We start from the raw sequence: 24,317 nt of genomic DNA on the forward strand, positions 1-24,317 counted from the left end.
GTTAGAGTTGGAATTGAGATTTTGGATCATTTACTTTGTGCTGTGAATTTAGTATTAAGGTCATTAAGGTTACTCCTAAAGTTCACCTCTATCTTCATTTTACCTCTGGTCGTTGATTTTTCCAAAAGCAAAAATGTTGTATGGTCTTTGTTGAATACATGAGCTGCAAAAATATCTACATGAAGATGGAAGTCCTGCCACCAGATAAATCCTTGATCTCCAGCCTGTTTAGGGGCTGTAGGGGAACTGGGAGCTCCATCACTCTTAATTGGCAGGAATTAGAAGTTAATTAGGGACCATCCTAAGTGCACCACTGCTGGGACCATTAACCCAGAGTTAATATACTTTTCCTCTCTTTTTAGTCCCTCTGGCCCGGTGTTTGTGTAAAGTCTCCATTTCACTCTCAGGAATTATGTCATGTTTGAAGACTGCATTTAGGAAGTGGAAGTCGCCAACATTGTGTCGCCCATTGGCTTGAAGACTTCTGCTTTGAAGTCTCAAGTTTTGGCAGAGACCGTAAACGTATTAGGAAAATGATAAGTGACATAATAAAACTCTCAAGAGAGTACAATAGACTCTATAAAACATGGACATAGTCACCCATTAGTTTTTGAAAAGGCCGCTGATAAAGCCCAATGATGGTGGTTGCCATCCACCCTACAATCAGTCAATCTAATTAGATGTAGAGACCTGAAGCCTTCTGGCAAACAGAACTACAACACGCCTACCTGTCGGCCAAATCAGCGACGCCCAGATGCAATTCATGAATGACTCTTGAAGACTTTTTTTCTTCATGTTTTAAAGGATGAGTTCAAATTTACATGGATGAATTAAGAAATTAACTTCTTAAACCAAAATAAAAAAAAACGTACACGGCTGTAAACATGTTTATTCCAAGCGCCAACATCCAGTGTTGAAAAATGAAGCCAATCCAGAAGTGCAAAAAAAAACGCAGTTCCTCAAGTGTCCACTTGAGGCTGACTGTAAAAGACCCAAAAGCCCCATACACACCTCATTTTAAAGTGTCCATATTAACAGCAGAAATTGACATGTTAACAGCCTGGTACAAATACGATGTTGGTCTGAGCGGAGAGTGTGTCGACATTCTTTTAAAAAATTCACAAAACTCCTCCTTTTGGTAAGAAATCATAAAACTTTTCAATAAGTCTACATTGGCCAGATGGCGGACAGGCTGCACAGACCGCAGTAGATTTTTGAACGGGAGGAAAGGATTTTGTTTCCTTTTAGTTTAAAATATGATCCTCGTTTTACCTTTTTTTTTATCAATGTTGATATAACGTTGAATGTGTTATATTAAATAAAACAGTGTCATGTATGTGTTACAGGCATGAAGTCAGAACATCCAATGTGATGTGACATAAACAGAAATTGTGTGTGGGATGTCAATTTGGAGGTATTTGATATAATCATTCAGGGAATTAATTGGATTGCACAAAGAACTGGATGCAGCTTGGCTAGCGTCGGTCTCTGGAGAAGCACAGAGATTGGGAGCTCCACACACACCTCCCTGCCTGCGTCGTCAGATCAGGAGGCGTAGGGACAAGTGAGAAATTAATAAATTACACCTCAAGCACACTCTTTGGAAGTGTAAACAAAGCACTAAACACCTCAAAGAATAATTCCCTGGAGGGCAATGCTTCGCCAAAGCCAAATTTAAAAAAAAAAAAGGATGAAGTTGGCGGGAATGGATTGATTTGCAGTTTGCTTGATAAAACAGAGAGGGTGAGTTGGCAGACGGAGAAACAGCTTCCTTCAAAGCAGCCAGTAGAAATGGCAGAAAACTTTTTAAAAAGCAGGAAAAACTGCTATCTTAACTGACAGGTGACTCCAGAGAAGCATTCACTGCCTCTCTTTCCCTCGCACCAAGGAAGGCAATACTCAAACAATTTCCCTGAATTTGATGATATTGTGCAGTTTGCAGCTCAAAGACAGATTTGAACCCGCGCCCTCAATAACTTGGCTCTCGCAGATAGAGCTCGACAGGTTGTGTTTGTTTGTTTGCTCCTATGCAAAGAGGAGTGAGTGTGGGGTGCCGGGGCCAAGAGTGAGTGATTCCTTTATTCATCCAGGGGTCCCTCGCTCTCCTGCCCTGCACACACGCTTCAGGTTGTCTTTGGGAACCGCAGAGGGCAGGGCTCACACGGTGCCTGTATGCAGCAGTGTGGGGTTTTTTTGTTTTGAAAGAAATAGCAAGATTCAAGTTTTTCTAGTGAATGTGAAGACTTTAAAAAATACGGAACACACGCGTAAATGTCTTTGAAGATCTCTGTGTGGGTGTTTAAATCCGATGGTCTCTGTTAAAAAAGCATCTAACTGTGTCACCCAAGAATGATTGTTTAATTACTGAACCATGTTTTAATTGGTGTAGCTTTCTAATTATATTGCTATTAAGAGTTGCATTTTAACTTTACGACTACAAAGCCACCTATCAGCTGTTTTCTTTCCAATACTGAAGTGATTGATATTCTAATACCAATAACAAAGGTGTAATCGGAATTGTGGAAAATAAGTATACATATTAAAAAGTATAAATAACAGAGGGCCTGGTTCTCAAAGGGATTGCATGACTTTAGTGCCCACTACACCCATCTTAAACACAAAACACAACACCAGTAACTGCGCTGCAGGATTAACAGTGTCTCTGTTCATCAGAGCTTTTTGCATGTATTTACTCGAGCCACTAATATTTCATTTGAGGATAACTTGGCTGCTTTCTATGAAATACGCCTCATTGTAAGAATAAAAAAAGGTCTAATTCACAAACACCGGTGTGTGAAGAGTTTGGAGTGAAGCTCAAAGCGTGTGTAGAGAGTTGGCGGTAATTGCGCCGCAGACTTTATAAGACATGTCACATGCAAACGTTTTCAGTTCTCAGGAAAACAATTCCACATCTGTTTGACTTTAAAATAAATAATCCGAATATAAAGTCTGTTAATATAACTTTGAAATACAGTAACTATTATTAATATAATCATGGGTTAAAACAGTCCGGGGCTGTCAGCGGCTCAACACTTCATCATCATCTGCGGAGACGATCTGGAGCCTCTACGGACGAGGATGCAATTTTACTTTGCTTGCTTCTTTCTTTGTTTTCAACGGTTCAACCCTTATAAAAAAAAATTATATAGGGTATCAAAATAACCCCTAAAAACAGTGTCCCCTCTCCTCCAAACTCACCATCTTTATGTGGACACACTGAGCTTCCTCAGCATGAGAGCACGGCTCTGTGCAGAGTAAACGTGCAGGTAGCTTCTCTCCACACTCAGACGCAAAACAAGAACAAACTTCACGGAGCGAGACAACTTCCTGTGCGTGTTTGCACCTGAATGTCATTGACGCTCTACAGTATATTCTTTATGAATTCCATTTTGAGCTGGAGCAGATAGCCGGAGCAAATGATGATTTTTTTTGGAGCTGTTAGCGGCTGCAATCCATTCATAGTCAATCAGGCCCAGAGATCCATTAAATTGCATTTTAAAAACACCATCATCTGTTGCCCCTTCAGGGCTTCTCTGCATTCAGAATCTGTCACATCCAGCGTTTGCATTGATGCACTTTTATCACTCTAACAGTTTTTTGCTTTGCAAGTTAAATTGTGAAACTGAATCTGAGTGTGTCAGCGTTTGGAGATAAAAATCTGTGTTTGTATGTTGCAGTTTAATCGCTTCAACGCTTTTTTTGCCGTGTGAGATGAACATCCAGTTAATTTAATTTAGTGAGCCCGTATATTTCTGTTTGTGTGCGTGTGCGTGCTGAGGCGTGCTGGAAGTTTTTCTTGCTTGTGTTGACGCTGATGAGCCTCTTTGAGAGATAAGCTCTCCTCCTGGATTGATGAGCGTCCTCTGCCAGACTCGAGCAGTACAGCAGCGGCGGCCTCCCACACAACCCTCCATAGAGACGGGACAGACTGAAGTGTGTGTAAGACAAGCAGTTTAAGCTGCACACTGCATTTTCCTTCACTTTTTGTTATTGAAATGGCTGAATTTTAAAAACACTTTTAACTGCTCAGAATTGTATTTTCCACAAAACAAAATAAGCTAGAAAGAATTAACTCTGTTTGAGAGTGGATGTTGCAGTTAGAAATGAATGCTGCTATCACATGCTGAGCTCTTCAACTTCAACCAGACGTCGGACGTGTGAAGCCATGTCGGCTGTAGCACAGGTAACATTTCTACATTACCAAGTTAAAGGCTTTATATGTGATTTTTCACACTTCAATGTAGAAATCAAGTACATCCTCTGAAAATAACTCTGTGAGTCATGACTGTCTACAATGGGTGTAACACCCGAGTCCCACTGTCTGTGATGTTTTCAGAGTCCTATCTTCACTTTGTTTACATCGCCAGGACGGCCGGCTGACTCCTCCCCTCGTGTATAAAAGTTGTTTAATTGAGGGACTAGAGAAAAGAAGAATAACATACTGTACTCACTGCTTAACTGTGTTTCTAGATCACGCTCATTTCAGGTAAATTTACACGCAGTGTGAAGCTACGAGCATAATAAAGATCGCTAGCATTAGCATGCTAACACAACAATGCAGCGCGAGTTGTTTTGGTTTCATGCTGGTGCTCAAGGGCGACATCTACTGGATCAAAGAATCACATATAAAGCTTTTAAATAGACTCATTTTGCAAAAGCATCTCCAATATTGATCCTAGTTTGAGCACGTTTCTGCTCGTGGAGTTTATTAGAAACATGCAGAGGCTTTTTTTTTTAGGTCCGGTAGAATCAGATCCGCGGAAACGCGGCTTCTCCTACGTCCTCCTGTTAGCTGTAGCATTAGCTGCATGTAACGCTCGGTTCTAGCCCCCCTCGATAAAAATGTGTCAGTGCGACGTCATTGTCAGTGTGAGATCACTGATCTAAGCCCATTGGCTCGTTGTGGCCCTGCAGCTCATGTTGAAATTTCCGAGACGCATTCTGAGCAACTGACCAATAACGACAGAGCGGATCGGCAGACCAATCAGAGCAGACTTTGCCCACGTGGGGTCTAACAGTGGGGGCTCAGCAGAGTGTAGCTGACGGACTCAGAGCGTAGAGGGAGCAAGGAGGAGCAGTACATGAAAACAGACACTTTTTTTAACTCTAGCTATTGTGAACGTACAAAAGTAGGAACATAGATTAAATATACGAACCCCAAAAAGGGCAGAATATGACCTCTTTAACATTTTGTAACTGGTCTCTTTCCACACTGACTGAACTTGCTCTGGAAAAACAGCAATACCACTGTTACAATAACCCCCTCTTATTGTTTGAAGTCCGAGCACTATTGTCTGCCTCGGATATTTGGGGGGAATTCATTTACTGTAAAAATTGATTTAATCCCAAAGTCATTGAGCTCATGGTCGGTGCTGGCCTGTATGTTTGTCTCCATTTCATCAGCTTCCCTTGCCCTTCCATCACACTGTTTCTGCACAGCATACATTGTTGAATCTGTATCATCCTTTAAATAAATTATCACACTCTTGTTACAGGACAAATTGGCCCCCATCAGCTCAGTTGAGCTCGGGTTTCACGCGTTTACGACCCAGCAAAGCATCGCACAGCAGCCTCTGATTGAAATGGATGGCTGCTGTAAACAGCTATCATTGCCCTTTTATTTGCTTATTTACAGTGCTTTTACGCCTCCATGTTTGCCACACACACACTCGGGTGGAAGAAGAAATATTCAAAAACCGATGCCCAGCTGGGATGCAAATCACAGGGAACTCTCTTCTATTTGTTGCTTTAGTTAACACGAGAATCCCACTGAGCCTCATTCCACATGATTTGGGGTATTATTGAGTGGAGCGAGAGGCAGAAGGAGAAGAAGTAGTAGTAAGACACAAAAACAACGGGATGAAGGATAAGCTTTCCTGGACTTAAACTCCACATTGTGAGTCATACGCACTTCTCCTCACTGGAAAGAAACGGCAATCATGGAGGACAAATAGTAGAAAGGAGGGAAGTAAATTGAAACACACAAAATCAACCCCCCCAACCCTCTCGGTAGCAAAAATTGATAAAGGAAAAAGGCTGCAAAGAGCTCAGCAGGCATCGATTTTTTAAAGTGATTTTATTGATCACTATGTAAGCACTGCAGGAGTCACATTTTTATTAGAGCAATATTAGATGGAAGATAAGGGGGAGGACCTGCCTCAGATGTGGGGAGACACCAATGGTCACAATGAATGTTGGAACCAATGGAGATAAAATTGCACTTTTTTTTTACATTTGGTTTTTACAAGTAGGTTGGTCCGGTGGATGAATGGATTAAAACATCCAATTTTTAAACTAACTTAATATTGGATTACAACAAACTTGGTAACCATTAAAACAAGGCTCTCTTTGCTGTTATGTTTGAAGTAAAATACCACTAAGTAAGAATGGAAAGACCAGTCTCACAGCATGGGAAAGCCTTGAAAACATTTGTAATATAGTATAGACTTACCAGTATTTTTAGGTAGAGCCTTATCGTATGGGCTCATGTACATATTTTGGATCTGCAGCTGTACATAGCTGAGCTTCTGGATCTGTTCTGTGGCACCATCTCCAAAAAGGGAACATTTTTAAACTCCAATCTACAGTAGGAAATACAATTCACTGAGAAGTATATCTCATACATTCCCCCTTAAAAAAAATCCAATACACAATGTGAACTTTGTTGAATGCAAATGGGAATTGTAACACAGGAGGACAATTTAAACCTTTTTTTACACTCTGGGAGAACCCCCCAAAACAGATTGCATCTCACATACCGGTGCGACTTATATTCTGTTTGTTTGTGAGATACTAAAAGAAGAGGTTGTCAGCAATGTTACTCCTAGACCGTTGGTGTTAAAGATGATATATTATCCACCTTTTCCACCTTTTCAAACAGTCCCCTCTGGTCTAAAATGAAACATCTGTGCTGTGCTTTGGTCAAAATATAACATGAATCAAGCACCAGAGGATGTTTGTGACCCTGTATAAACCAGCTCTCTCAGAATGCTCCGTTTTGGTGTGTGTGTCTCTTTAAATGCAATTTGCACCCCCTTAGCTTTAGACATCACTCCTATAAAATAAAAATGGTGGACCTGTGCAAAAGTTTCGCTCTAGGCTGGGGGTGGAGTCCATGGGTGGAGATACCAGGGGAGGGGAGAGGATTTCTTTTTACCAGAATCCCACTGTGACATCACAAGGAGAGCAAATTTGATACAGAGCATTTTTCTCTGTGTTGTAAGACTTATGCAGACTACAAACAAATGACTGGATGGGTTTGTTTCATATTTTGTAGGTCAGTAAACACTCAGGTTACCCAAACATATGTTCAAAAACAGTCAAAGTGGATTTTTCATAACATGTCCCCTTTAAGATTTGTGCTATGAATAAACTTACTATTACTGTAAATAAGAGAGCTGAAGGAATATTTTAAAGAGGAATACTTGGAAGGATTTATCCCTTTCTTGATCTATCAGTAGAACTTATTGTTTCTTACTTTGTTATAGTAGTCGAGACAATTGATAAGACGAGAAAAAAGTCCACGATTTCATCTGTTCATTAACATTACTACCGCCTCATCGTTCATCACCGGCACTGTTTGACTCCACTTTACAGAGACTCATGTTTTCCTCTGACTGAGAAGCTGAGAATATTCCACAGACATCCTCAGGAAGGTTAACGCTGGATGTATTCATATTAAGACTACCTTGAGGTTTATTTGAATTGGTTCCATACTTTGGGAGGGGGGGGGGGGGTGTTCTTCACATTAAAGGTAGCGGCGTCAAAGTGGAGATGTTTCGGCAGTAGTAAGCACAGCAGGATGAAAGATTTGGTTTGCAGACATATAAGACCCCATACCACTTCATTCGGCTCTAAATCCAATACCCCCAGTGACGGTAATTAGGCAGTATATGCCAACACTGCTAAAGCACTGCTGAGCCGCTTCAAAATTCAGCACAGTGCACGCCACTTGAGGAGACATTAGCCTCAGCAGTTATGCAGAGAAACAGAATTCATTACATGTCGTTTTGTCATTGGTTGGATTTAGCAGTTTTTACAGGAATTTGAGAGGATATCTCTTTCCAGTTGTTTGGATCGGTTACATATTTGTTCTTGGCTGTGATGTTGGGGAGGAAAGGCATTGTTCCCGTGTGCTTTGTCTTAGTCGTCCTCTTAACTGCACGACCGCTGCCCTACTTATAACACACCATCGCTCAGACTGAAAAATCGACCGCTGTCACTGGTCTCCTCTCCTCTCCCCCCCCCCCCCCCCCCCCCCCCCCTTCACCAACACAGAGCAATGATCCCTTTATTCTAATGTTGAGATGTAGTCATTTTTTTTTATTTAGGGCATTAAGGGCAACGTACCAGAGTTATAACTGCGACTTCATGATGCTTTGAGGGAGACACTCAGGTGGCTTAGAGCAAAAGACAGACATCAATGTGTTCAGAAGAAAGGGGCTTTGAACAAAAACGTGTCAGATAGTGCAAGTTTGTTTAGAGTATATCAACAACCTCACGGTTAAAAAACAATGATTCTCGGGGCGCTGGTGGCGCAGTGGTTTGTGGGCGCGCCCCATGTACAGTATGTATGCTGTAGTCCTCCAAGCGGGCGGCCCACGTTTGAATCCGACCTGTGGCTCCTTTCCCACATGTCATTCCCCACTCTCTCTCTCCCTGATTTCTGACTCTATCCACTGTCCTATCTCTACAATAAAGGCACAAAACGGCCAAAACATAAATAAATAAATGAAAAGACATTCTGTCCTCAACGTTTGTGTCTGTGCACAAATTGACAGATAACAGACTTCAAGAGAATATCCGAGGCTGGCATAAATCTGAAACTCTCGTTAATGTTGTCGTCATGCAGATCCTTTCATTGTCTACACTGAGAGAGAAGCTCGAGTCCCACCAGCTGTACTGTTGTCCTCCCCTTGTGTGTAAAAGCTGTTTTAGTCAAGGCCTAGAGAGAAGAAGAAGAACATACTCACTGATTATTTGGATGTCACGTTGGTGTCTTTAGATCACGGTCATTCTGTGTTAATTTATGTTCAATATGCAGCTATGACTTTACCAAAGTGTGCTAACATTAGCATGCTAACAACAATGCAGCAGGACACAGGTGTTTGCGGCTCGAGCAGAGGACAATTTTGTCCGCAAAATGCCAACAGTACATTCTTCTAAATGTATTAAATGTCAAGAAAGAAGAGGATGTATCAGTCCAAGGTGGAAGAGGAACATGGTGCCGTGTCTTCTTTTGTCTGACTCTCATAATGTTTTTAGTCTTTATCTACATTAAATGACCATGGCATGGGTTTGACTTGAGACATGTAAGTCTCCATGGGACAATGTTCTGTTCATCATATACCAAGGAGAGGAGAGCAACGTTATGCCAACGTTAAGTTTCTTCCTTTCTCCTGACTTCTGCCTCGCACTGAGAAAGTTGGTCGCTAATGTAATTAGCAATTCTGCACCCCCAACCCCCCCCCCCCCAGTGTGTCTTCTTTGAAAGAAGTCCAACCATTACACACATTATGCCATTGATTCATCAGCAGTTACTGCTGCCAAACGCAAGGTGAGGTGAAGAGTCTCTGTAAGACAAGTGAGGATGGAGGAAGTCGAGAGGAAGAGGATACAGTGGGAGAGAACTTGGATGGATGACAGTGGCAGAAAAAGGGACGAAGGATGAGAGAGGGCGAAAAAAAACCTGTGAAGGAGGGAAATATGAGGACATGTCACAGTGTACTAGGGTTTCTTTTTTTTCTTCTGATTTGTCACTGCAGTGGCCTGTCCCCGGAGACACGGGAGAGCTGTGGCGAGGGAATGAGGAGAAAGAGCGAGAGGATGCAGGATTTGAAGAGGGAGAAATGGGTATAAAGAGAGAGGGAGTAGGAGATTGTGATGTGAGGCCTGGTGGCTGAGGATCTCAGGGGACAAGCCTGTGGGCTTTTCAGAGACAAACATTAATAATGAAACGCTAATTCCCTCTGTCCTCCTTTCTTTGCCTCCTCCTCACTGTCTCTCTGTCATTCCTCTCTGTGTCTCCATGGCCGCCTTTATTTCTCTTAATCTCCTCTGCCTTTTACACGCGCTCTTTTTCCTCACCCACTCCCTGCCTCGCCTTGTACCAAAAACAGGCTCTTCATTGCAGTTCCAGATATTTTACCTTTCTTCTGCCAGTTGATGTGATTACTCCATGTGTGTCTATGAGTTGGTGTCAGTAGGAGTGTGTGTGAAACTGAGGCCAATGTTGCCACAGTTAAACTTTTTTCCCGCTTCCCTCTACTTACTTTAAACATTCCTCCTTCATGTTTGACTTTCTACGTTATAGCTGTAAATCCCGATTTTAACTACAAGGAGGCGATCATACACATCAGAGACAAAGAGCAGGGCACTTCTTTTTTATCGTCACACATCCTGGCATGCACCCTCATTTGTCACGCAGTGCATAAAAGTTTAAATACTCTTGGCTCAAGGCGTCGAACCACTCTTCAATGTCACAGTCTGACAGATCAAGACAAAGACTCTCTTTCTACTCCCAGATTAAATATCAGCCATTATCTATAACGCTTTTCCTGTTGCAGGGGGCTGGAACTAATCCAAGACGTCATTGGGAGAAAAGTGGGATACACAATGGACAGGTTGCCAGTCAGACACAGGGCTGGCATGCAGAGACAAACAACAATTTTCTTTTTTTTTTTTTAATTAGGTTTAATGTTTAACTTTGTACATTGAGAGCAAAGTTACTGAAGACAAATTCTGTGTGTGTGTAAGCATACATGACCAATAAAGCTGATTTTATTCTATTCTATTCTAATACTAACATACTTACACTTTAGGGCAAAGTTACTGTGGGGGAAGCTACCAGTACACACTTACTCTGCCAAACCAGTCCGTCATTTTCTTCATCTAACACTTTTACCTTTGAGTGTAAATAAATGAAAAATGACGGTCACATCACCAGCTGTACTGTTGTTGAAGCCGTGTTTACATCATGTTTACATGGACGGGACGGCCTTGTGTATAAAGCAGTTTTAGTCCAGGACTAGAGAGAAGAAGAAGAACATACTCACTTCTTATTTAGATCACGGTCATTCTGTATCAATTTATGTGCAATATGAAGTTGCGAGCTAACTACAGAGCGCTAACATTAGCATGCTAACACAACAATGTAGGCCACAGGCAATTGCAGCTCGAGCAAAGGACAATCTTGTCCTGCTTAAATGTGGTACGTTCTAATTCATAACTCCTTTGTGCAACTGCAAATGGGGAGGGGTTGGAGTTGTACCGCTGGAAGAGAGAGGAGGCTAGTCATCAAGTGTGAGCTGCAGAGTCCCCATTGATGAATTGGCAGCTCTCTGAAGCCACACAGAAGGACACACACTACACCTGGCTAACATATGTTTCTCATGTTCAAGAAGAGCTGGTACCCAAGTGATGGAGCAATGCAGCTCTGCTTGGAAAACAGCCAAAAAGAATTTGGTGATGAGCAACAAGGGGCAGTTTGGACTTCTATTAAGTCTATTAAGTTTCACCTGTACACAAGACAGCTGCCTTTATAATTAATCAATCAATCGTTATTTGTATAACGCTAATTCATAACAAGTGTCATCTCGAGACGTTTTACAAAAAGCAGGTAGAAGACCTTACTCATTGTTATGTTACAAAAGAAAAATGGCATATGGGGAGGATGGGATAAGATGCAGGAAGGATTTCTTCTTTGTATTCTTTGCATTCCTGTTGTTTACACTTCTTTGCGGCTGAGGTGGAGGTCGGAGCAGGCCGTGCATGAAGAGGACGCCAGTGGTTGTTCGGAAGCTACAGTCCTTTACTTTTAACTTTTTTTTTCCATTGGAACAAATGTACAATATTAAACATAAATGTTGCCATTTGATGCATTTTACCAGAGTTAGCTTAGAGCTAGTTTACATCTGCAGTCCCTCAGCAGGTCACACAGTCCGATGGTGGTAGCTGGACGTCGGGTGGTAGTAGTGCCCGATCACCTCGCTGAAGGCTGGGGAAGCTACGTCTACTTGAGAACCTGGCGTGACGTGAAACGTCCTTCATTGGCTTAATTCTTAATAAATCATGGCACATGGTAACATTTGTGTGTTGCATGGCACTCACCACAGTTATGTGAATATAAGTGTTAAAAAAATCGATTTGTTTCTTCCATGGATAAAGGGAATAACATCACATCCTTTAATGAGATGCACCAATAAAAGCGCAGACATTGAATAGACTGTCTTTTGTTCTGTTTGATTCTGTCACAGTCCAGGGAGGAAGACAGTGCAAGCACAAATCCCAGTTATCCTTCACACCAAACGTTGCAATTCAATCCTACTAGCCAGCATGACGATGTGTTCCAAATCCGTGTGGACATTGTGTGTTTTTGTTAAACCCATAGGTCAACAGATACGTGTTGCCAAATCCAGGACAGAAGAGGGATGGCAGCGTGATGACAGTCTTGGCAGGCTCTAAACTCTTCATGCAAATTGTTTGTTATGGCTGCTCGCAGTGTGTTGTGGTTCCTTGGTTTAGATGTGATTCTTCTACACATCAACACTGTCTACAAGCAAGTCTATATGCATCTATTGCACTTTCTTAAATACACAGTTTGATCAAGAACTGCATGGTTATTTTAAAGTGTTATTGAGACTGTGGTTAGATTATTAGTCCTAATTGCTGTTTGTGAACCTGCATGAAGCTTCTATCAGGGGTTATTGTAGCAGTGTGGTGTAGAAGTGGTGAATCATTGTTGAAGCACTTTCAGTATGTATGAGTAAAGAATGACTATCATGATAGTAGCAGTAGGCTGTGCGCTATAGCTGTCACAGCAGTAATATTAGCAGAAGCAGTATCAATAACGGCATATTAATAATAATCGCGATTAAATCCCATTTTTAATCACATGTTTGAAATTCCATTTTTTACATGTCAAAAAAGTTTTTTATTTTTTTTAATTCTGTACTGTCTTAAGCTAAAGGTACTTTACTTCCTGTTCCACTTCCTGTAACGTGCTACTAGTTAAGATTAAGCTTATGTCTCCATGGTAACCAACAACAACACAACTTCTGGTACAAACTAACTAGTTTCAACGAAGGGTTTGGTGTTGGCTTCACACTGTAACTGAAGACAGAACTTATAAAGAGCTGGTGCAGCAGGTTAGAGGTCGTTTTCAGTCTGATAATGTGACAGTTGAGACTTTTTTTGTTATCTCATAAAATCTAGTGAGGAAGATCAAACCAGCAAGTTTGAACACAAGAACTCCAAAGTAGTTCCCCAACTGCTGACATGACCGTCAAAAGCCTGTGCCAATAAGAGTTCTAGGTTTGTTAATGTTCAACAAGTCCACAGTCCTTTTAGGTAGAACATCAGGCAAGACAAAACTTTGAACTGAAGAATAAACAGATGTACAGGTTTGTCTCTTATCTGCCTCAAACAAGTCGCCTCTTACTCTGACTTACTACATATTCTTCAAATGATGACAGGCCCTTTTTTACCATGTGTGCAGCATGGCTTTCTGATTTGTGTATTGCATTTTTCAGGACAAACAGACTAAATTGGCACAGACCTCCTGCTGCAGAGTAAGTCTTTCTTGTTCCTGTTTACCCAGAGGACATTGGGGAACATGCAGATGTCCACATCTGTAATCGTTAGAGCAGTGATTTGACAGGGCTTAGGTCTCTGAGGGCATAGGGACAGGTATAACAGTGTGTCATCAGCACGACGACGTCGGCATGCTTTTTTGTTCACAGATTGAAGCAGTGACCAAGAGGCAGAACATACAGATTGAAGAGCAGTGGACAAAGTGTTAAATTCCTGAGGGACTCTGCATACAATGATGTCATTACAGGATATAAAGTTCCCAAGAGATGCAGGAGGTTGTTGTCCCTTTGGATGATTACTAGTACGACTACTGATCCATGATGGCCTGCGCTCTTCACATGAGTTTTAATCAAAAATACCACAGTTATATAACCTGAATGATGACTTGTGACAAGCAGGAATAAACTTGAAAATAATCATTATGAAACATGTTAGGAGCCTATATGTCCAAGCTCATGGACCTTGACGGTAGGTAGTCCAGCATGATGGTTTCCATTGCATTCAGCAAAGGCCATGACATGCAGTTTCTGTGCAGCTGTTTCGGTTTTTCTAGCACCAGCTGTTTTGGCTATGTGGAGTTTGTAATCCTGCGTGCAGTGGTGCAGAAGTTGAGCTCTCAGCCAATCGCAGTGTTGATAGTTGTGAGGTACAGACCAACAGACCACGAATAACCATTGCCTAGAGTTCTTGACCTTCTGAGGTCACGTTTTCTTAAAATGTAGGATTATGACCAAATATGGCGTCACCAGCCTGGTCATGGCTTTCTGTAAAACACAATGAACTGATTTTCAGTGGTGTCAGGTCCCATGCAGTGACTAATGTCTCAGCATGTTATACTGGTATGTTTATCGCACTGGTATACAGGATGCAGCCCAGACATTAAAGTTTACCAGTAGCCAAAGTGGTAGCATTAGCATTAGCATTAGCATTAGCAGCAGCAGTAGTGCACCAGGGGCAACTTAATCTGTATCCCAAAAAGGACCCCTAAACTTACAAAGTATACCACAGACTTCCAATGAGGACAAGTTTAGATATTTTATAACAGAAAATGAACGAAAATTAGACCATCACATTCTGCTATTGTAATACAAAGATGAAGCTATTACAGTGGAAATACATTAGACCATTATTAACTTGGTTCCCCCGGTAACCCTCATGCTTCACATCGCTTGTTGTGGCTGTAAGTCTTTTTTTAATCCTTATATTCATCGGCACAAGCAAACAGCTTTTGATGCTGTAGGTGTATCTGATGAGGGGGGCGGTGATTGGATAACAGGTGTCCCCGATGGACGTGATCAGTGCATGATGGGATACTAAATGTGTCAGATCTGACCTAGGATCAGTAAAGTGTCCTCTAGTGATGATTACAGAGAAGTAACCTCAATCATTTAGTTTGAAATACGGGATGTCCCGGCTAAACGCTTGGCGGGTGGCAACCCAACTAATGACGGTGATTTTCTCCAATTTCAGCAGCAGGGCATTCAAACACATATTATCCAGCTGGCCTTTCCATGGAAGAACTTCTAACATATGTTCGGATAAAAACTATTATCATTTTGTAAACAGGCAGGCGTTGAAATGAAACGGGTCACCTTTTACAGTCTGAACCATTTCTTTCAACAAACGGTCAGACTTGATTCTGCAAAAAAACTTAACATTATTTTTCTTTGAACTTCAGAAAACACTCGTATGATTATTTCCGATTGGTCATTTGGTGTTTTGAAAGGATGAATTTAGACATTTGTGGGTTTTTTTTTTTAATGTATTGACTTCCAGCCTCCGTGTCAACAATGAAGCTTTAATTAAAGACAATGATGTTGATTTGACATCACGCACTCTTTGAGCTTGCATGGAGGGAGGCCTTTAAGAGCTTGTTGATCTCTGCAGCCACTTCCTCCTAATTACCCTACTCTTGTTTTTCTCAGCATCTCTACGTGCTCTTCAGCTTTTCCCCCTCCACCTTTGTCACTTTAATCAGATAGCTTTAGCACCAATCTTTCCCATTTTCTTCCCTTTTTCACTCAAACATACAGTGAAAGGTGCAGTACTGCCTCAACAGTCATTGTTTAACACTTTAACAGACACATTTTTGCAAACACTTGGACATTGAAGTCTGCAATGTGCTTAAAGGTTATATATTTAAAGCGAGTTAAAATGTTCTTCTGTCTGAAACTTATCAACTGTTTACTTTAAAAACAACATAAATGTGTATTTTCAACAACCTGACCTCCATTGCCCCCATAAAATGTGTCTATTGAGATGGCAGCCATTTTGAAAAGGCAGAACTCCTGTCGTGAATGACACCCTGACATATGATGACTCATTGGAAAGGCCAGGATGTCAGCGACATGGCTCAACAGGTTTCAGTTTGATAGCTTGAAAAGTTTTAGAAATATCCTTTGGAGACTCACATCCCACACTGAGGACTAACATGAATTGTTGGGTCGCTGATCCTGCTGTGATAACCTTGTGGTGTATACTTTTTCTTAGCCCTAGAGATGTAGTCTTTTGGAGGCTTTAATGGAAAAAACATTAGAGATTGTAAATTGAAACAACTTTGAATGTTCCTGATTTGAAATACATGCTGTGATGTGCTCTATGCTTATCAATGCAACCTGATGATTATTGTGTCTTTTTGTGTTCCTCAGGTGGGAGGGAAGGACAATCCAGCGGTCGACCCCATAATCCACGGCCTGAAGGGTGTGGTCCATCATGGTGAGTGGCAGTCTCAGTGCTCAGTCAATGATGTTGACTCCTAAAGCCTCCAACAGAATTATGTTTATTGTAAGCCAAACTGTGCGACACAGATCTCATAATGTTGGGTATGACATGCATGTACACTGTGAGATGAGTTAAGTGTGAATCTTAGCTGTGAGGCAAGTCAACAAGCAGCGCCATCAGTGAGCGTCAACCTGATCGAGCTGAGGTTGCCATGGCGGTCAGCAGAAAGCAGCCCTTGTCATAGTGGCATTCATGTGCAAAGACAAAAAGAAAAAGGAGGAGGTATAGAAAATGTGGACTCGGTCATGGCAAAGGAAAAGATGCCAAATTGGGATGCCAGTGTTGCAAAGAGAGGTGGAGGTATACGTCACACTTTCGACAGCTCTGGCTGCTGTGTGGTCACGCTGATTAGTGCGTCATTCCATGTTGAATTTTTTCATTTTCATTTCATATTTGATTTATTTGCTCAATTCAGTGTATGGTTTCAACACCATAATACACAACAAAAAATATTTTCTCATAATACTGAAACACTGTTCATGAGCAGACAGGAGCAGGAAGAAGAAAACCTATAATACCTGCCACCCCCACTCCCTTTCCTAATAACACAAGATACTGTTTAACAGAATAAGATGGCTAACCTGTTGTTTTCTCTTTCTTTCACAAAACAAAAAATACATAAAAAAATATAGAAACAATCAAATACAATCAGTTAGATTAACTAAATACATTCATAATTTCCCAGAACCTTTTCTTTATACAGTCTTTAAAATTGAATGATAGTTGAGCAGCATTTTAAATGATTATCGAGAGAATTCCATAATTTAACTCCATTTACTGAAATACACATTTGTTTTAATGTAGTGCGTGCAAATGGACTTTTAAAACTCCTCATTAGATGTAAATACAAACAACTTCTGTACATTTTCGGGTAATGATCTATTTCTAACTTTAAACATGACTAACAACTAGATCCTGAAATTTCAACACGTGAGCTGATAAACAGTCTGTTAGTATGTTCTCTAACGTTCACTTTGTTTATAAGTCTGATCGCTCTTTTCTGTAAAACAAACAAAGGTTTAGTGTTGGTCACGTACCTCATTGCAATAAGTGAAATATGGAATTTCTGTTGGTTGATAGTTGATGTAGATCGTAGAAGCATTCACATTGTGAGATGATCGTCCCACATTGCTGACACGGTCGGATATTTGTCGCAGGCTATCTTTGGTTGCAAGACTGTAAAATATGTGATCCTCTCTCCCAAGACGACGTGGGTCCAACGTTGTGCTGCCACGACCACCGATACTACAACTATTGATCATCTTTCGTCCGGATCAAAATCTAACTGTATGTAGCCGTCTCATAAGAGAGACCGGAATCTAGTCATTCAAATTTTTCTTGAAGTACCCACATAAGATGGTTGGTGTCCGCCTCTTTTATACTCACTCATTTTCAAGTCCCAGCCCAAACAGTCGAGGGTTTGGGCATTCCTTCACTTTGACATTTCCTTCACACAGCTGCTCATTAGATTATAAATTACACCCGACTCACTCAACGGCAGAAATAAAGATAAACGATGGCTGTTTTAGAAGTAGTGCTTTAGCTTTCTGTGCTGGAGCTGGACTTGAGTGTACCTCGTCTGAATCTTATAACTGTATTCACTATAACACATGCAGGGGTTTTATCCTGACTCCGCAGGTTGACCTCATTTACTGTACATCTTTGAAAACTTTGCCCTCAGCCAATCAGGTGTCAGTATCGTAAGGACTTCGGGAGTTATGCAGTTTAAATTATTCATCTCAGTTTGCAGCTGCATTTATCTGCAAGTTATTACAGCAGAGCAATTTAAATGTAAAGACTCATGATATGTTTGAAAATGTAGTCGCGATCAGATTTACACTGACGGAGCATTTTGTTAGAAATTAGCATTTCCTTTCTGTTCAGGAGGGTAGTGGAATCAGCAATCCACTATTCATGTAGTGACCATTCAGCCTAGATTCATTTCTATGAACAGATCTCTGCGTGCATGGACAGCTGACAATCCGCTCGAAGGTGTTGTCTCTCAACGATAACTCCATCCTGGCCTCTCAAGTTACTAGACGGCTCATAAACAAATGCAACACACTGAAAAGGATCCCAGAATGTATCCTCAGGTATATACAGTATAAGGTAGCTCTGATTCTGACTCTGAAGTCCTGGCTGCAGTGTCCATCCTCCCATATAGGATCTTTGAGAGACGATACCTGTTGGGTTCCCATTGTATATACAATGCGATGACAAAGGCGTTTCCTCGAAAGAGTTTGAAAAAAAAGCGATGTTCCAGTGTAGATATTGACACCTGAATAAAAAGGCCATGGAAGATACACTTTTTTGATCCCCACTCAGGAAGTTTGCCCAAATCAAATATAGGAAGAAAACAAGAAAAGGAAACTTTCTCCTCCTGAAATGTTGAAAATCCCCAGAACTGTAGATGCACAATTCTAACTCAACTAACAAAACAGATATTCAATCTTTTCCCTGCTAGTTAGACAGAAAACAGAAACACAGGAAACTGAAACTCCAAACAAAGAAAAATGACTGTCGGCCTGCTTATTTCTCATTAAGGTTCATATCAGCCGTCAGCATGGCAGTCCCCAGGGTGTTTAGTTCTCAGGGACCTCTACAGTGGATAGTCCCTGTTCAAAAAGTCTCCAGAACTCTTTGGTCCGAAAACACCTCATGCGACTGTCCTGGCTCCTGAAGGTGCTTTGATGGATGAGCATGTCACGTGTGATGTGTGATCAAACTCTGAACATGTAATACTGAAGCGTCTGATTGTGCTTCGCTGTCAAAGAGTCAAAGCCTTTTGCATCATTTAGAGCCACATGCAGCACTCTCACACACACACACAAAGTAGGACATCTGGGATGATTCAGTGTTTTATTTTAGTCTTCACACAACAAATTAGAAGATTTCACATTGTTTCTCTGTGAGCATTGTAGTGACTGAGTTGAAAACAGTTTTCTCCTGCACACAGCCCTGAAGTGCATCTCTGTCATGATCAAAACATTTACCCTAAAGCAGTGTTCTGTCTTGTCCCCCCCCCCCCCCCCCCCAAAGGGCCTGACTCGCCTTGCAGCAGCAGAGCGGCTTCAGAGTGAATTTTCAGAGCCTCGGCATACACAAATAAAACTTTGATAAAAACCCCACCACATGATACTTGCACTTTATCTCCTGCTCAGCTGTCTTGGAAAAAAGTACTCTGCCTCCATAATTCATCTAATACAAAGACCACTCAAGTTCAATCAAGGCCGCGCTCCTATCTCTCCCCACTGGGCTGCTGGTTGGCTAATTCGCTCTGTCTCCGCCGGTGCTCCTCCATGGAGCAGCGGGTGGGTAAATTTTTCACAGCGCTCTCTCTCTCTCTTCTTGTTGCACGGGGCTTGTCTGGCGGACACGCACCACAGGTCTGACTCCTCTGTCTTTGTACCTCATGCCTTGTTGCATTTTACATGAAACCTTGCTGGAACAAATGCCCTCTGACTAGCTACCAGCGAGCGAGCTCTCCGCGCCATCCCTGTGAAAATCAGCCCGGTAAAAAGGCTGAGTCTGATTTACATAGACGACTCATGAAAGGCTTTCGGCTTGCAAAGAAAGGAGCCCATTGTCTACACGGGGATTGCAGGGAGATGGAGGCAGATGCAAAGACTGATAATGATGCGGTGGGATGATGGGAAATGAGGAGAGGCTGTGGCGAGGAGGAGCAGGAGCTCGTGTGATTGCTTTCTCCCTCTCGCTCATTCTTCTTATTTTAACGTTTCTTTTATTGAATCCGGGATTATAGTCAGAAACATCATCATCACGATCAATCAGACTTTATTTATATCGCAAAGCAAAGCCGTTTAAAGTGCTTTGCAAAAGATTATACGAGCAATAAAGATGACAATAAAAAATATGGCAGGAAAACGTGTGAGATATGATCAATGTAGGAAAGTCAGATTTTGAGATTTAGAATAAAACATGTAATAATGATTTACTGTTTACTGTAATGATAGATTCAAATATATAATTATAATGAAGATATAAGAACATACATGAAAAGGCAGACTAAATGGGTTTTTAGTGTGCGTTCACATCTTCTGTGCTCCTCTCTGATCCTCTCCAAGGCTGCTCCAGCGCCTCGGAGCGTCATGGCTGAAAGCAGCAGCACCAAATGTTTTTGTTCTGCTTTGAGGAACGGCCAAAAAAGGAGAAGCAGCGGCTGGATCTGAGGGGCACTTCCTTGTTCTTAAAAAAAACCCAAAAGCATTTCTGAGAGGTGCAACACCATGTAGTGTCTTATAAACTTCTGAGAGAGTTTGAAAATCAATACGACAAACCCAACAGGCGGCCAGCGAGGAGAAAATAGACGTCGAGTCAGCTCGCCGTCTTTGTGTCTGAACATGTGAGGAGTCATTTGTATCATTTTCTGCTGATTTATTTTATCTTGAAAGAGGTAAAAGTGTAACAACTGTGCCATCTAGTCACACCATATTAGATGAGACTGGTTATACTGGGGGGGAATCGCCTTCAGCAAAAGTGCAGAGAAAACACACAAACTCTGTGCAACTAACATAGATTAAAATAGACCGTGCACAGGACAGGCAACTTTATAAAGTTATATAACATCAAGTAACACGTAGAATACAATAGAAGAGAAAGACCACCTCTGTGCATATTCTTCAATATTTATTTATATATGATATGAAATAAAAGAGTTTAGGCTAAAAAAAACATGACGTGTGTCCTCCTAGGAACATGCATGCATCATTCAACCCTATGGATGGAGATAAAGGACAATCAAAACAAACACCAACAGACTCAGAAAATGTTTCTTTCCACATGCAGCAAAATGCCCCCCCCCCCCCCCCCCCCCATCTAACACCGACCGTGGACACTACCTGCATGCCCACCTCTCAAGAAAATAACCACAGCACTTTATTAATAGAGTGCTGAACCGAATAGCTGCTGTTGCACGTTCGGCACTTTCTTTTCTCAGAGATTTCTATTTTTAACTTCTCTTAACTATTGTTTTTATGATGTGACTCATTTTTACTGTCTGTCTTTGCTGCCACTAACAAGAGCTGCTAATCTGTTTTTTTGTTGTTTTTATAGCAATGACAATAAAGATATATTCTATTCTATATTCTGTCAGCGGCAAAATCAGCTTGATTCCATTTCTTTTTTTTATTCCTGGATAGTCCTGACCTGCAGCAGCCAGCGCATCGCTTTAATCCTCACTCTCTGAGAGTGTTGTGAAGGATACATTCCTGTGATTTTCTCTAGTTTTTCTCATTCAACCAATCCCCCCAGGGAAGAGCGCCAACCGTTGAAGCCAATTTTACATGGTGGCCGAACCTGGTATTGCAGGGTCACATGATGCAACAGGACCCAAAATTACCTTTTTACATTGGGAACAAGATGTCTATAAATCAGCAGATGACTTTATTGGGTTAATTATGCTTTGTTATGTGCATAAGAAACATTAATAATATGCCCTAGTAGCTATCTTGATGGAGTACACACTATCACGGCTGAGTCCTTATCGTAGCATCTCTGGTTCAATTCCATGTCTCCCTCCGTCCCACTCTCCCTGTGTCTATCTCTTAGGATCAAATAATGGCCTAAAAAAGAAAGAAGATCTTAAAAAAAAAAAGTCTAAAGCTGTAAGTGGTGTTGTCAGAGCTCGTGTCGTCGTTGAATACATTAAAAGTTAGTTTTTCCAAAAGGGACGAGGAGTGTGTTCAGTCCCAGAGCACGTTGGGATTCATTCTTAGAAACTCAAGTTTTTCTCCTCTCAAGTACCACGCTCCTCCAAAAACAGCAGGAACTGCCAAGAGTTATCCTCCAACATGATTCAACAACACAGTCGAGACATTTACGCGACGCAGTGCACCATAACAAGGTGTGTCGACCAATCAAATAAAATCGATGCTCGCTCTATAGGCCTCTAGGTACTGTACTTAGACCACAACAAATGTAAGAAAAACTAAATAGCAGAGTGTCAAAACTTCTCCAGTTTAGAGGCTGTGAATAAAATCCTCAAAAAAAATACACCCTGAGTAAAAAAAAATGAGGACAGTTTAATAGATGTGTCTGCCCCAAATTTCTGGAAATCCTTTTGAGGAGAGGATGAAAAAGAAGCTTAACATGGGAGAGCTGTGCAGTGGAGCCACATCAGATCTGATGTGAAAGAGAGCGGTTTGGGATTAAACTCCCATCAGCAGACGAGTGGTAGACATACTTTTCCAGTGCAGGCGGAGAGTGAAGAGAAGAAATGAACACAGAGTCTTTTCCGTCTTGGAGCGCCACAGGGTTGACACGGTACCTCAAACACCAGGGTAAGACACCATAAGCCATGTACACCCTTTAAAGATTAATTGCCAATCAGGGCCGCGGCGTGCCGAGTCAGTGGAGACTCCGAGCGGAGTGAGTGAGATAGTGAATTAATGGACTTGTAATTTTGTGCCGTCGAGGAGGAATGGCTTCATTTGAATACAGTGACATGAGAGCAGTGGGAGAGCGCAGACGCTTGAGTAGATAAACAGAGGAAGTGACACAGTGCTGACCGAGAGGGGAGTGTAAATATACGGCAGCTGAACAATGGAGGCCTCGCTCGCTGTCCCCTCTGTACACTCTTTAAGTACTGAACGTATACTCCCAAGCACAGACGCCGTCTTTTTCCGAAAGCCCGTCAAACACAGAGTCGTGTTATTGTGTCACTTCTTCAGCTCACTGGAGCGGATGACAAACACTTTTTTAAGAATCCAAATTCATGCAGCGTCCTACGCCACACAACTTTTCAGCAATTGTCTTGTAGCAGACATAATCTGTGTCCCAACAGTGAAACAAAAAAGGGAACTTTTCTAGAGTTAAAATTCAGTTTAGGGCTGAAGCAATACCAGGATGTTTAACTTTTTTTTTTTTACTTTCTTTATTGTCATTCGAACTTGTACTTTACAGTGCAGATCAGAACAATTTTTTTTGCATTTGGCTCGTTGACGTGCAGGATAAAAACAGCAGCAAGTATTTACATAAAAAAATATGGTGCAGATATAAATAGATATATAAAGAAAAGCTATGTATAAAATGACTATACAGATCAATATATTGCACATTTGTGATGTATGTTGTATTTTACAGTCCAGTGACTTTGATGCAATACAAGTCGATACTTGTCTGGATACCACGGCAACAACATTAGAAGTCCAGGGCACCAAAACATCAGGTCAATTCTAGTTTTAATTCACAGAAATTACAAGTGAACTCCTGCACAAATAAATGTGTGCAATTTGGAAAGTCAGCAGGAGTATCTGCACCGAAATGTTGCCTATGTATTGTGCCATTTAGACTGCGTCTTCAGTTGTCCCTAACCCTCAATTTCCACATACTCCGTGTGCACCACGGTTTTACTCCGTTGGACGGCGCCACTGGATTTCGTTTCTGGAACACGATCTCAGCAACATGTTGCTCAGTCTTTCTGAGGTTGCTTTGTTTGTTTTGCTCTTCGTTTGGTGACTGTTTTGACGCCATGTTGATAAAGTGAAGGAAAATATGACGGTTAAGTCTGTATATTATTTTTTATTTTGAAATTGACCGGAAGCTCTGTGCGCAAAAATAGACTCGCAGCAGAGCGTAGTGCTGTGGTGGTGCGCTCTGGAGACGGACCGCAGCGCTCGCTGTGGAAACACGATGATTGACTGGAGTGGCAGTGAATGGCGGCAAACCTATGTGCATGTATGGAGGATGGTGTATAGGTATCGCCTTGTGAATGACGACCCTGCAAGATCTAAAGTCTTTGCAAAATGTCATCGTCTTTAAGGACCATTACTCTCCATTGGAGACAAAGTTTCTGTCAAAGTCTACTGGAGCGTGGTTGACATAGGATGGATGAGTCTGCCATGTTGTTTCCTTCTCTTCTCAGGGCAGAGAATCCACAGTTCAGTCTTTATGAAGGACGTTAAAACAATAAGGGGTTTACAACTGCC

General features: G+C 41.6%; 1 protein-coding gene across 1 annotated transcript in view; it reads left to right on the forward strand.

Moving 5' to 3' along the window:
- Positions 1-24,317, forward strand: part of ptprga (protein tyrosine phosphatase receptor type Ga) — a 426,424-nt gene that overhangs the window by 307,755 nt on the left and 94,352 nt on the right. The window contains exon 6 of the mRNA XM_061041506.1: positions 16,239-16,305. Coding sequence (XP_060897489.1) covers positions 16,239-16,305 — 67 coding nt within the window. The remainder of the gene's footprint in view (positions 1-16,238; positions 16,306-24,317) is intronic.

The sequence above is a fragment of the Labrus mixtus genome, chromosome 7 (assembly GCF_963584025.1).
Source record: "Labrus mixtus chromosome 7, fLabMix1.1, whole genome shotgun sequence".
NCBI lineage: Eukaryota > Metazoa > Chordata > Actinopteri > Labriformes > Labridae > Labrus > Labrus mixtus.